At 42.7% G+C, this 11,451-nt stretch overlaps 1 protein-coding gene across 1 annotated transcript in view; it reads left to right on the top strand.

The window, feature by feature from the left end:
• The first annotated feature begins 350 nt into the window (after positions 1 to 350).
• LOC143747042 (piezo-type mechanosensitive ion channel component 2) overlaps positions 351 to 11,451 on the top strand; it is a 148,781-nt gene continuing 137,680 nt past the window's right edge. The window contains 4 exon segments of the mRNA XM_077239493.1: positions 351 to 484; positions 790 to 1,009; positions 1,091 to 1,304; positions 11,047 to 11,212. Coding sequence (XP_077095608.1) covers positions 380 to 484; positions 790 to 1,009; positions 1,091 to 1,304; positions 11,047 to 11,212 — 705 coding nt within the window. The 5' untranslated portion in view covers positions 351 to 379.

The raw sequence follows: 11,451 nt of genomic DNA, 5'->3' as shown, positions 1-11,451 counted from the left end.
AGTTGAAAACTGTGTCGTCTAAACAGCCCCTGAATGAGGTCAATGACTGATTACAAGATTGAAGACGTGTAAAAATTGTAAAAGGGAGACAAGTTTAAAAAATGACTCTGACTCCATTGCAATAACAACACATTTCAAATTCAGAACAAAAAAGCAGAGCTTAAGCAGAAAACCAGCATCCCATGCAAGTCTACCAGCACCCGCACCTCCCCCCTCCTAAATTATAAATATGTTTATGGGGAATCTTTTTTTTCTCTATTGTGTTTTCTGCTTAAACGGTCTCAATGATTCCAGTATATTTTCTTTTTGTAAGTGACACTTTTTTTAAAATCTTTCCAGGTTTAGCGATGTGAACACACTTAACATAATACGCCTGCTAATGCCAGATTTTGCTGTGTTCCTGTCTACACTGTTCATCATTCGCCGGTGTAGGCCCAAGAAGCCACATCACAGTGAAAACAGCCGGCAGCTCTACGAGACTGAGGTAATGAGCAGCTAGTCTTGCTATTGTAGAGCGGTTCTGCTCAGTCCTTCTGCTGCAGGTCCAGCTTTCTGTGAGTCAAATCAAACACACCTGGGCCGGTTGATCAAGGACTCTGGGTTTACTTGAAAATTAAAGCATGGCTGGAACTAAACTTTGCTGAAAGGTTCATTGATTAAAGCATCCAAAACTTACTGGCTACTTTGTTATGTAACTGAAATGATTATAAGGAATAATGTTTTTTGTTGTATTTATTTTGTTTCTATTTTTAGTGTTAGCTGCTTTTATCCTGTGTTCTAATTTGACAGGGTTCTGAAGAAGAGATTTCAGACTCAGTGTATGAAGGAGAGGGTGGAATGTCTGAGGGTTCCTCTTTTGACACCTCTGTTGAGAGCCACACCGCTCCTGCCTCCTCTCCCGACGTTCTGCAGAAACTCATCATGTTTATGACTGGTCTGAGACTCCTCATGTCTTCTGTAATGAACACTGCTGGAAAAGTTTTGGTGACTGTTCTATTAGGACTGGCAGGTAATGCATATAGAGATGAACGTGCATGCATTCAGGAAAATTATCTATAGATGCAGTCAATGATGTTACATATTTTGACAGGTATAACGTTTCCCTCCCTGACGTCAGCACTGTATTTCATGGTGTTTCTTGGCCTTGTGTGGTCCTGGGTATTGGACTACACCATCTCTCTGCTGCACTACAGCTCTTTGTGTGTAATGATGACCATCTTCAGTGGAGGACACATCCTTATCCTCTACCTCTACCAGCTGCCCCTCTTCCAACAGCTCATTCCTCCACAGGATGACTTTGCCAGGTGCAGTGCCCCAGACAGCAACACAGTGTCGGCCCAGATCCGGCCCACATCTGGTACGCGTGGAATCCACATATACCAGATGTGGCCCAGATGTGGGCCGACACTCTGTTGCTGTCTGGGTCAGATCTCTACCAAGTAAACCAATATCATTCACTAAAAGCCAATGTTATTGACATCAAGCATGCTGTACAAGTGTGTTTTACTATGAAGAAGCATAATCAACAAGTCACACACATTACACATATGATTTAAATCTTACACTTATCAGAGTAGTCTTATTTAATTACTTCTTTCTTTATATAATACCACACTGATTTTAATAGCTTCCTCTTTCACTTCTTTCCAAAAAGCTTCTTTATTGCCTTGTTAAATTGTCCGGGGATTCAAAACTGGTGTAGTGTTTTTTTTACAAAAGATGACAATTAGTGCCTGTATATTGAGTTTTGGGCACTTATGTATGTGTACTATTATTATTATTTTTTTAATCAGGAGCATGTTATTAGGAGCAAGCAGCATGTTTTTGTTCAGCATAAATAACTGGAAACATCTGACACAAAACTGCATATTCAAGGTAAAAATGTCTGCGCCTACTTTTACGATAAAAATAAGGTGGATCAGAACAATCTGAGGAGATAATAGGTTTTTCTGAGTCGACTTCGAGTCCCACTATATGGAATCGACTCCCTGAATTGACTATTTCCTCTATCTAATTTAAGTTCAAACAGGGTCAGCAATAAGAATGCAAGATTTATTTGGCAAATACGAAGACAGGGTCGGAAGACGGATTAGGGTTCAATCCAGTAAGACAGTCCAACCAGGCAAACAATCCAAATGAACAGGAAAAGCTTAGTAATGCACTAACAAGATACACGACTCCATAAAGTAAAAGGAAAGGGTACCCCCCCCCCCCCCAATATGAAGCCTAGAACTCCTTTTATTAAAACACAATTTTAGCATGACAGTTTAGTCTGGATAACATTACCTTGAAATGATGAGTAGACCTAGTTGTAGGCCTAGTAGGAAACTAGCGTTTCCTAGTTTGCCAATACAGAGTGTAAAAGAGGGAAAAGTCATGAATAAAAAACTTGGGTGGTTCAGGGGCCCAGAGTGGTGCTTGCGGTTCAGAGGACCAGGGTGGAGCCGGCAACTCGGGAGACCATAGCGGAGCCGACAACTTGGGAGATCCAGGAGGATCCACCTTCGTGGCCTTTATCAGGGACCCATGCTTGGCTACTATGGCAATGGGCATATAGCCCCCCCACCAATTGTATTTGGGGGAGGCGAGCTAGGTGTTTGTAGGCCAGGAGGGATTCTGAGGCAAGCTTGTAGGCTGGAGCAGGCTAAGGGACTGGAGTCAATTTCAGACTCTTGAAGGGGACAGGAGTCGTCTCGGGACTCTGAATAGGGATTGAAGTTGTCTCGGGACTCTGGACGGGGACTGGAGTTGTCTTGGCTGATGACTCTGGAGAGGCGGCGGCCATCTTGGCTGGAGGCTCAAGAGCAGCGGCCATCTTGGCCGAGGGTTCAGAAGTGGCGGCGGCCATCTTGGCCGAGGGCTCAGGCGTGGTGGCGGCCATCTTGACCGAGGGCTCAGGCGTGGCGGCAGCCATTTTAGGATGAGATTCGGGAATGCTGGCCATCTTGGGACAAGATTCGGGAATGGCGGCCATGACGGGACAAGACTCGGGAATGGCAGACATGATGGGATGAGACTGGAAGTGTGGTGTGCGGTTACAAATTTAAGAATCTGTTTAAGATCAGCTGATCCTACGTCTTACATAACATCACATGAAAAACTAAGATGAACTACACTGTATTGAGCATTCAAGGTGAATATGATGGAATCAATTTTCGGATTAGGTTCAATATAGTTTCCAGTAAGTTTTTTTTTTTGTCTGTTTTTGATCTTCCTACTTACAGTCAAACTATGTGTGAATGTTTACATAGTCTTAGTTCTTGTGACCATGTGATGTTTATACAATTTGGGGGGGGTACCATTATCTTCAGTCTGGGGTAATTGCCAGTATTGTCTTTAGATGATTCAATTTAATGGTCACCTTAAGGCTGTGTGTAAGGTCAACACTTTTAAGGACTGTCAGCACTTTTAAGTACTGCCCACTGAATGCCTATAAAATACCATGTAAAGTTCCCTTAGTCAGAGTTGATGACTGCAGCTACCAACAGCTCGTGTTCTCAATAAAGAATCCTGCTGAAGATTAGGGATGGGAATTGATAAGAATTGAACGATTCCGATTCCATTATCGATATTGCTTATCGATTCGATTCCTTATCGATTCTCTTATCGATTCTCATTGGGTGAGGGAATAAGTACAAATTTGTTTGTTTGTATTAACTTATTGAACTTATAACTTCACTTATTTGTTTGTTAATTATTATTAACTCGCTGACACAGCACAGAGTATTAGGGGTGTGAACCTACACTGGTCTCACGGTTCGATTACGATTATCATGTCATCGATTCAGTTCAATTCGATATCTTGATGCATTACATGCACTGCATCCTCAATTTTCAATTTTACTTCAAAGGTGATGTGTGCGTGCGTGTGCGTGTTCGCCTGTCGCAGTGACAGAAACAATGACATTCCAGTTTAAGTTTCATGGGACTAAAGTCTATTCATGTTGTGTGTCTGGTCAAATGTTTCTGCATATTGGAGGTAGTTCCCCCCTTTGACGAAATGGAAATTAAACAAGTGTTGCAAGTGACCATAATGTTATGAGGCGCCGTCATACTCTCATTGAGTATGTGCGCGAGTTTGAGTGTGTGTGCTCGCGTCTCATATGAGGTGCGCGGAGAGTTTGTGTGTGCGCGCGTGTCTCATATGAGTATGTGCCTGGAGAAGAGTTCCGCGCATCTCGTGTGTGTAGAGTTTGCTTGTATTTGCGTGAGCGACTTTAGGTGTGTCGTTGTGCATTTCATATACTTTTTTTTGAGCATTCAGCAGTGTACATATGTTTGACTACTTAGCATACGTGTATGCAAGTGTTTCATATATGTGTGCGTGAATGAAGTTTGATTTAAGCCCTAGACGGCGACTCATATTGTCGTCTTTTCGCGTAAAATAGAACCAAACTTTAGAGCGCTTCTGCCTCGATGCCATGTTTGCTGTGTTCTGAACCAAAACAAGGCAGCGCGTGTGTGACGTCATGACACATTTGCAACGAGCGGAACCGATAAGCGGAATCGTTAAGCAGGCATACTAACGGTTCCAAGGAATTGGTTCACTGGGCACCGGTTCTGAAGAAGAACCGTTTCTCGATTCCCATCCCTACTGAAGATACAACCAAGTCTCCTGGTCTTCGCTTCTGAGTTTCCAACAGCAGCTATAACGGAACGAGACTCTGGAAGGGTGTCCACAATGTGACGAGACTCTGGAACGGACTCGATTTCACATTCACTGGAAAGGTCGATGTGAACTGCGGCCCACAGGTAGCCAGCACCCACTCCAAAAATGCAGCAAAATTTTCCCACACCGGACAGACGTGCCTTTGTCTTCGTGTTAAGGCTTGTGAGGAAAAAGACATTCAATGATCAATCAGGGAAGAAGGTAAGGCCCGCCAGGTCGAGGAATGCAGCGGTGTGAGCCTCGAGGAAAAGCTTGTCCTGATCCAGACATCGTAAACGCACTGCTGGTCGATCCATCTTTAAGTTTTCTGTCGTTTTGTCACGGGTCTGGTTGCAGCAAAGAGGAAACAGGATCTATATTCAGCAGTATTCATTAATCATAAAATCAATCTTACAAAGACACTCAGGACATAACAACCATCCTAAAAGGGACGACGAAAGGATTAAACTCAGGCTTAAATACACCAGCAACAGAAAGGAACTGATTAGACTGATTAACAAGACACACATGGAATCAACTAACACAATCAGTAACCATAGAAACAAACAGGGAGAGAACGAAGGAGAACGTCCTGGTTGCGTATGCAACCCACCGTTCCCTGAAGGAGGGAACGGAGGACGTAGTCGACTGAATGGGGATAGTGCCAGGGAGCCTATCATCTTTGAGTACTATTGAACGAGCCAATGTAATTGGCGTGCGTGATTCGCATCACACACTCCTCCCCCGCGGCCGTCACCAGTGCCGGAGCACACAGGGGAATGACCGCGGCAACAGTAAACTGAAACAGTGAAGCACTCAGTTTTCCGCCCTCTAACCAGCCGCCAACACACACAGACATTTAGAATTTGTTGCTTTTAAAACAGCAGTTGAGAGCTCAAAGCTCGCGATCACCGCTGCACTCGCGCTGTAGAACACCAGCACTGGGAGAGTCTTCCTGAAAAACACTGACAGACTCGCTCGTTGTAAACAACAGCACTCTCAGAGACATCAAACGATTGGCTCCGAAGCGAAAGGCAACTAGTGTGTGCATCCACTTCCGTATTTATACCCACGCAGCGGGGGCGGAGTGTGTGATGCGAATCACACACACCAATTACATTGGCTCGTTCAATAGTACTCGAAGATGATAGGCTCCCTGGCGTGATCCCCATTCAGTTGACCGTCGACTACGTCTGAAGTTATCGACTGAAAGGGAACTGTATTTAGTATTCAAAGTCTAAGGGGTTTTAAGTCCACCTAGAACTAAGTTGAAATTATGGCTTCTGGAATGGTCAATTTTGTGAAGAGAGTTATATTTCTGGATTCTATAGACTCTCCGCTACAATGTGGATGCATTGACAATACACTTTTTGAGACACTTGTATGTGTTTTGATGTGATATATCACCAAGAAAAACAAAAATGGAAGTTCAATTTTTAACCATAAATTAATAGGGGATTTTAAATCAAATATTGATTCCTAAAAGGCTTTAGAACACCTGTAAAAAAATGGGGTGAAAAAATTTAAAGAAACAAAATTATTTCTGTGACTAGTCACCATACGTTTTTTTTTTTTTTGGGGGGGGGGAACAGAAATTATAAGAAAATGTTAAGGCAACATAAATGTTCATTTTGAATTGAATATTCTGTCTCAATTTACCAAACACATCCAAAAACAACTTCTAGATGGCACTGTGCACTGCATTTGCACATCAGTCTTTCAACATTATTCTTACATGTTGTGTCACATGTGAAAGCAGTTACACTCTGGCTGTAGGCAGAGTGGCACATCACACTCATTACATTTCCATCAAATGTCCTTTCTTGGGACCCCATCTGCCTTACATTTCTCACACCTCAGCCTTGCAATTGGTTTTGAGATTTACCACACAGCTCAGCCACAAGCTGCTCCACGTAGGCCCTGTGGGTGATGAGCTAGTTGGCTGGCGTGTTCCTCAGCTTTTGTATTTCTTTGTATATTATATAGCCAATGGTTACAGAAATGTCAGTAAAATGAAAGAACATGGTTCTGTACCATCTTCTGGTTGTGTGATGAACTGAGTAGTACTGTATCAGCTGGTCTGATAAGTCCACTCCCCCCATGTACATGTTGTAATCCACAATAGGTTTTGGCACTGGTATGTTTGTTGTCTTCCAGGATCCATCCCTATGTTTCTGCTTCCTCTAGACAGTGTCCCCATCATAAGCAACATGGACACTGCTACACATTGCCACCTCCCTGTTGTCCATCCACTTGGTGAAGACAAGGTTATCTTCTCTCATCCACCTGAGAGATCCTCAAGGGTATTTCTTGGTCAGTTGATTTATGTTTGTTTTTGGAGCCTCCTTCCTCCCTTGACGTATGGTACCACAGGCTCCAAAATTGAGGGACAGCAGGGTGCCTGAAGAGTTTTGGGCTGGTTTAAAAATGATCACAGTAGAGGTGATAACCACTGCCTAGGAAAGATGGCCTCGTCAATTCCACCACAGAGTCAAATGAGAGCCCTAGAGATTTGGCCAGAGGCCAACCGGATTTTACCTGTGTATATGTTGAAGTCAGGTATAGCCATTGCTGGAGTCTGCCAGCACAAATAGCTTTATCCCCCACTTGGTGTGTTTGGCTTTCATGTACTGGGTCATTCCAGTTCTTGCCTTGGTGGCCCCCATCCTCTCATCAATGGAAAGCTTTTTCTTGGGATGGTAGGCAGACTGACAGGCGGCCTTTATCTCAGTCATCAGTGGCTTCAAACGAAAGAGCGTGTCATACTCATCTGGCTGAGTCTATTTCTTTCTGTCATTTACAATATCTTCCTCTGTGTCACTCAAATGGATATTCCAAGATATGGTACAGTACGGAACCTATCCAGTTTCATGACTGTGTTTGGAAAATTCACAGATTTTTTTTTTCCTCTTCCAATAGTCATTTACTGCTGGCAGTTTTAGAACTCCCATGTACAAAACTAATCCAATGAATTTGAACATCTCTGCAGGGTTGATGGTGGTCCACTTTTACTTTTTCCCAGCAGCAATGTTTCTCTCTGCCAGCTTGTTTGTGTTGGCACACAATGTCCTGATTGAATCAGCACTAAAAAAGTGCTTGAAAATGCAGAGGGGGCTTTTCTCTACAGACGTGTCCAATTGCACTCCAGGTTCCAGTCTGGGGCAAAACCTTTGTGCAATGGGGGCCACATCGGGATCCTTTTCTATCTTCCATCCTTGTTCCGGCTGGTCTGGTGGTGCTGGACATCTGACAGGTGAAAGTGACTGGCCTACTGGGGAGCCCAAACTGACTCTGTGACACAAAGGGCCTCCTTCCCCTACGACACAACCTCAAGGTAGGGGTCACAGACCATCATCTTGGGGGCTCTGTGGCAGTGCTGGAGGAGCCGGGTCGAGGAGACCTAGATCTCTGGGCTGCAGGAGGAGCAGAAGTGGTGCTGTGTGTAAGAGGGCGAGCGGTGGGGATCCTGGGTTCAGCAAATGTCCTCGGCTACTCTGGGGTTTCCTGATTTAGACTAAAACACACAGATTGTGTCATTAGTTTACATCCCCAAATATCAAAAGTACAGCCGTTATTACAAAGTGGTAAATAAAGATTAGCTATTCATCATCATGTGTGTATTTTTAATATCCAAGTCATAGAACTTCTAACTACAAAATTATTACTGGAGCCTTCATCATAGTATTATATGCACAGAGTAAATACAATGTCTAAACCAAACCCCCTCCCATGTAGACAAATAGTACAGGCCTTAGATAAGGCTTACTGCACCATTATTTCTGAAAAGCTACAATAAAATTTCCCTAAAAAAACATTACAATAAAATAGACAAGCAAAGTAAACAAAAAAGCTTATAAATGAAGATGGACTACATGTGGCCAAAACTGCAATCACATTTTAGCAATAGGCTACTGTACTACCGTTTATGTAGCAGACAAAGGCCCATGCATTTTCAAATCTACTTACTAATAGTAATGGCGCACATTATTTGATTACTGCTCCGTTATTTCTGAAAAGCTACAATAAAATCATTTTACTAAAGACCAATACAATATATATTAGACAATATATTATCAGCAATATTGCATACATACTTACTCCTCAAATGGATCTATTCCATCCAGAATTTGATTCTCTTCATTTAAATGAAATCGATCTGGATCAGATCCGTTCTCACTCTCATCGCTCTCGGCAAAAATCATATCAGCAGCTTGCTCGGCAGTGAATCTTCGTTTGGCCATGTTTTCTTTGAAAATAATCTAGTACAAATACGTGTATCTCCAAGTGTGTGGTGTCCAAAGACCGTGTATAAAAGGTTGTGTCTGGGAAGACGCAAACATTTTGGGAATCCCATGTGGAATTGATTTCAAACCTCTCCCCTTTTTTATGTTCCTAGGACACCTGACAACTTCATTTTTAGTTTTTGGTCTGTGATTGGTTCACACACACACCAACAGCGTTTTATCACACCAACAGCGTTTAATATCATTAGATAGGCTAAAATACCATTTCTCTGTTTTGCGGTAAATGCTATAGATTTGCATTCAAATACGGAAGGCTTACCATTCGCAGAAGTCAACACAGTCTACGCAGACTAATGTCAGTTTTTTTATTAAAAAAAAGTAAGTTCATACCTTAATACATTCCGAAGCTATTGATAGATATGTCAAGGGTGCGCACTTTGACACTCTAGAGCGTCAGAGTAACTAAGGGTTCTTTCAAACTGGCAGTTTAGTTCGGAACAGGGCCAGGTTCGTCTAAATCTCTAAAAATCACTAATGTGAGCATTGTCATGTGGACCTGGGTGCGCGCTGGGGTACCAAACCCGAGACTACCTGGAGGAGGTGGTCCGAGTTTGGTTGCACCCGAACCGTGCTGCGGTTCGCATGTATGTGAAAGCAACATGGACTCGGGTGTGCACTTGTTCAGGAAGTAAAGTATCCTGCGCATGCGTTTTAGCCGATTATGATGTATTCAGTTAAATAAAACATATGTAAGGGATGAAGATTTACCTTGGATACGGGCAAGAGTGAGTCTGCAGTGTATTTGCGCATAGTTCGTGCAATCAGTGTGTGGCGAGGTGGGGGTATGGAAAAAGTTACACTTATGGGAGAAGTATAGCAAAATAAAAAAGGAAGCAGACTACGCCACTCCGCTTCACTGAACGGGGAAATTTCACAAGAACACACAGGTTCGCTACCACAGAGGACAAGAGACGTGAATCTGAATACAAAAATACTTTATTTTTCACAATCCTACTTATTTTAAATGTTTATAAAAAACTATTGGCTCTGAAGGAGCAAGAGTTTTACACTACTTCAGTGTGCGTCAAAAACACAAAACACACTTTCGGGCTGAGGCTTACCAGTAGGGAGCTAGCTGGGTAGTGAGCATCCTAAGACCACACCACTCCTCACAAACACTCAGACTAGCTAAGTGAAAGAAACGCAGGTGCCAATGAAAAAACACTCGGTGAAGGAAACACCACCACCAGAAAGGGCACAACCAGACAGCTTCCCTACACCGGGGGCCTTCAGCTCCTGAAAGAGACAAAAAAAGGGCACAATACAATTTCACAATTAGCTACAGACACCTGTATCAACAAATTGTAATAAAACAAATTCTGACTATAAAAGAAACCAACACTTGGCAGATTACTGGTCACAGAAGTTAAACCGGCTAGTGTTTCCCAAGGAATTCACATCAGATTGCCAGTTCAGCATAAACATTAGAACAGCCATATGCTATATAAAACAGAAGAAATAGAGTGTAAAACAAGATGAAAACAATGCATTAAATCACAGAAAACAAATCCAAAACAGAATGTAGCTCATTTCTTCACAGTCTTTAAGAAAAGCACTGATCAAAGAGCACAATGACCAAAATGCTGGTGTCAATATTACAGAAGGTAGGGGCTAAATTACACAATTGATAGCATGTCTCGCATCAAATGACGGCTCTGAGACTAGCCACTCACTTAGACCACCAGCATTGGCTTAAAGCAAGCTTCAACAAAACAAAATAAACTAAAGAAAAAAACCCAGTAATGCATCAAAATAATAAAACGATCACATATAGGATTAATGGCAGCAGAACATAATAGTGCAGTCTTAACTACGTTGTCTATGGAGCATTTTGCCCCGCAGTCCACCGAGATGAACCGCTCACAAACAGCTTGGCGCACTAAAGAAAACAAACAATTAATAACTTGCCTGGGCTCGGACCGCAGCAAACGAACGCAGTGTAAAAGCACCCTTAAAAATGAATAGAACTCAAAAATGACACCAGTAGAGTCCCAAAGTCTTGCAGGGTCAAGGCACATTGAAGCTGTCGGTCCAACATCTTACTAAAACATATTCAGGATCTGTTTGCATCTAATATCTATGTCTGTTTACCAGGTTGTTTGGTTTGACAGCGCTCATCAAGACCAACATGTCAGAACCGTATATCCTGGCTCTGCATGAAGATGGCAGCTGGCCTGCAATAATGAACCCACTAATGCTCCTACTGCTGTATTTTTCAGTCATGAGTCTACTACAAAAGTGGAATCAATCTGTTGAGGAGGTACTGTGATGCACTTCACACACGCACAGACATGAGGCTACAAAAAATAAAACATGTTTCTATGTGGCGGGGTGTCCAAATCTGCTTCTGGAGGGCTACCATCACTTTCTGCAGAGTTTAACATCAGATAAATCCATACGTCATATAATACCTGTCCTCTACCTTTATGTAGTTACAGGGCTAGTAGTTACAGCTGCTGTTAAGTACTCACATTGATGACACAGCAGTCAGGAGAGTTC

Source organism: Siphateles boraxobius, unplaced genomic scaffold, assembly GCF_051911475.1.
Source record: "Siphateles boraxobius isolate OS27281-9 unplaced genomic scaffold, OSU_SipBor_1 100, whole genome shotgun sequence".
Classification (NCBI taxonomy): Eukaryota; Metazoa; Chordata; class Actinopteri; order Cypriniformes; family Leuciscidae; genus Siphateles; species Siphateles boraxobius.
This window is presented reverse-complemented; position numbering and strand designations above follow the sequence as displayed.